At 52.5% G+C, this 2,490-nt stretch overlaps 1 protein-coding gene across 3 annotated transcripts in view; it reads left to right on the top strand.

Annotated features, from left to right (window-relative positions):
* The window catches only part of IGSF3 (immunoglobulin superfamily member 3), a 195,652-nt gene that overhangs the window by 183,594 nt on the left and 9,568 nt on the right, over window positions 1-2,490 (top strand). For all 3 annotated transcript variants that reach the window (XM_019525702.1, XM_019525700.1, XM_019525701.1), the window contains one exon: window positions 192-599. In XM_019525702.1, the coding sequence (XP_019381247.1) occupies window positions 192-599 (408 nt within the window). The remainder of the gene's footprint in view (window positions 1-191; window positions 600-2,490) is intronic.

The following is a 2,490-nucleotide window of genomic DNA, read 5'->3' as shown; positions in this document are numbered from 1 at the left end:
AGCCTTCCTTTTTTTTTTTTTTTTTTTTGACTGTGCCCAAGGTTGAGAGAAGTGCTTAACAAAACAGATCACATGAGTTGTGGGGTCCCTGTAAGTATGACATGGGGAGTATTCAGCTGGAGGAAGGACTGTGGTCATTGCAGTCATGTAATTGCTTCTTTTTTTCCCCTTTTGCTTACTGCTTTTCTTAGATAACCACCTACAAGTGAACCAGACCCAGAAGAACCTCACCATTCTGGAAAACCAGTGGGTGACACTGGAGTGCCTGGTCACCAACCGAACCAGCCTTTCTTCCCAACTCTCTGTGGAATGGTTTGTGTGGAAGTCTGGCCACCCGGAGAAAGAGACAGTGGCTCATCTGAACCATCAGGCCATCCTGCAGTATGGGGACCTGGCAGCACTGAGTGACCTGAAGAACAGGCTGCATTTGGAGAGCCCTTCTCCTGGCCTGTACCTTCTCACCATCCAGAATGCAACTGTGCGGGATAGTGGGGCCTATGACTGCAGGGTGGAGGAGTGGCTGCTGGATCCCAGTGACCAGTGGTATAAGCGAGCAGAAGATCTCTCTGGGCTGACAACAGTCACAGTGAAACAACCAGGTAAATTGCCTCTGGGACACATTCATCTGGTTTTGGGGCTGTGTCAGGTACTTAAGACAGATGGCCTTCTCCCTCATGCCCCTGAGGCTGGGAATCACCATGCTGTCCATATATTGTAGAGTGGGAAACAATGTACAGCTAATGATTGTTAATTGTTGCAACAGTGCATCTTCCATCTGGAGACCTTGGAAAATTCTCTTAAAGCTTTACAGCTTCACAGCCTTTTTCGCAGCAGGTGAGTAAGGGAGCAATACCACACTCCATCCTGCATATTCATCAGCTAGCATGTGATTGTTTAGGGTGCTCTGGACCAGGTAGAGTGAGTGGGAAGGGAACGTGGCCTCTTAACTCCATCCTGACCCTTGCCAGCTCCTTCCCCACCACTTGACTTTGTGGTCATCTAGCTTGACAGTCACAGGTAGATGGGCCACCAGTCTGATGCAGTCTATTAGTTTCATTGTCCCACGCTGTAGAGTTGCATAACAGCACCAGATATGCATTCATACCATGTACAGCCGACATACATTTAGCCCAGGGATCAGCAATGTTTTTGGGCAGAGTGCCAAAATCACCCCAACTTCCACCCACCCTTTGACTTGGCATGCCAGAGATGGGGGAGCTGCAAGGGGCCCAATCCTCATTGCTGGTGGTGGCTGCATGCATGCCTCCAAGTGGACAGCGGCGGAGGGGCCGGGGTTGCACTGTCCCAGCCCCTTCCTCCTTGCCATTCATTGCAAGCCATGCGTGCACCTGCCACCACCATAGTATCAGGGCTCCAGAGCCCAGTGCAGCAGTTTGCAGCTCTGGGCAGTTGTAGCAGGCAGCTGGGAGGCTGCAGACAGCTGTGCCAGCTCCGCAGCCCCAGCACCGACCCTGTGACAGCTGTACATGCACCTCTGGGCAGATGGTGGGTGAAGAGCCATGGTTGCACTGCCCCAGCCACTTCTCTGCCATGTACTGCAATCTGCATGTGCACCCAACCCTGTTATGATGCCAGTGCCAGGACTACGGAGACCAGCAAAGCCGTTTGCAGCCTCCCGGCTGCCTTCCACAGCTGGCCCAGGCTCTGGGCAATTGTAGCAAACAGCTGGAAGGCTGCAAACAGCTGTACCAGGCTCTGCAGGCACTGGCTCCATGGCAGCAGCAGCTGCACAGGTGCCTGGGGGTTGCACTGCCCCAGGCCCCTTCCCAGCCATGTGCCCAGAGGTGTGCACACAGCTGCCGCAGCCACAGAACTGGTGCCGGGGCTGCAGAGCCCCATGCAGCTGTTTGCAGCCTCGCAGCTGCAACTGGCCCAGGCTCTGGGCAACTGCTGGCAGAAGCTGCCCAGAGTCTGGGTCAACTGTGGCGTTCCGAGGAAAATGGCCTCGCGTGCCATGCTTTGGCATGTGTGCAAAGGGTAGCCAGTTCCTAATTTAGCCTTTCCTTGCCCTGTGCTCTGTAGCTGAACTGGGGTGACAGTAGCAATAGCTCATGCTAAGAGCCTTTTCATTGCCACTGCATGAATCTGGAAGGAAATCACAGGCATACTGCAGACCCAGCAATCCGTTTTCCTCCCAGTGTTTCTGGAGAATCTGTGATTTTTGTTTCTAAGTGCCAACACCACCTTGACTAGCAGAATAGATTGTTAAGTGTTACTGTTTTGATTTGAATCAAAACAGTAACATGCCATGGAACAATGGAGCAGTCTGTTTTAAAGGGTCTTTCTGGTTCCACATGTTTGTGATGGGCCGGCATCAGAAATGATGCTCAGGGGCAATCAGCATGGATTTATTAGGGGGAGATCATGTCAGACCAACCTGATTGCCTTCTACGATCAGGTCACAAAGGCCATGGATGCAGGTGTCGCGGTGGATGTAGTCTTTCTGGACTTCAGCAAGGCCTTTGACAC

This window comes from Gavialis gangeticus, unplaced genomic scaffold (assembly GCF_001723915.1).
Source record: "Gavialis gangeticus isolate Ggan-Ray unplaced genomic scaffold, GavGan_comp1, whole genome shotgun sequence".
Taxonomy (NCBI): Eukaryota; Metazoa; Chordata; order Crocodylia; family Gavialidae; genus Gavialis; species Gavialis gangeticus.
The sequence above is the reverse complement of the archived record's forward strand: the minus strand, read 5'-3'. Positions and strand labels throughout refer to the sequence as shown.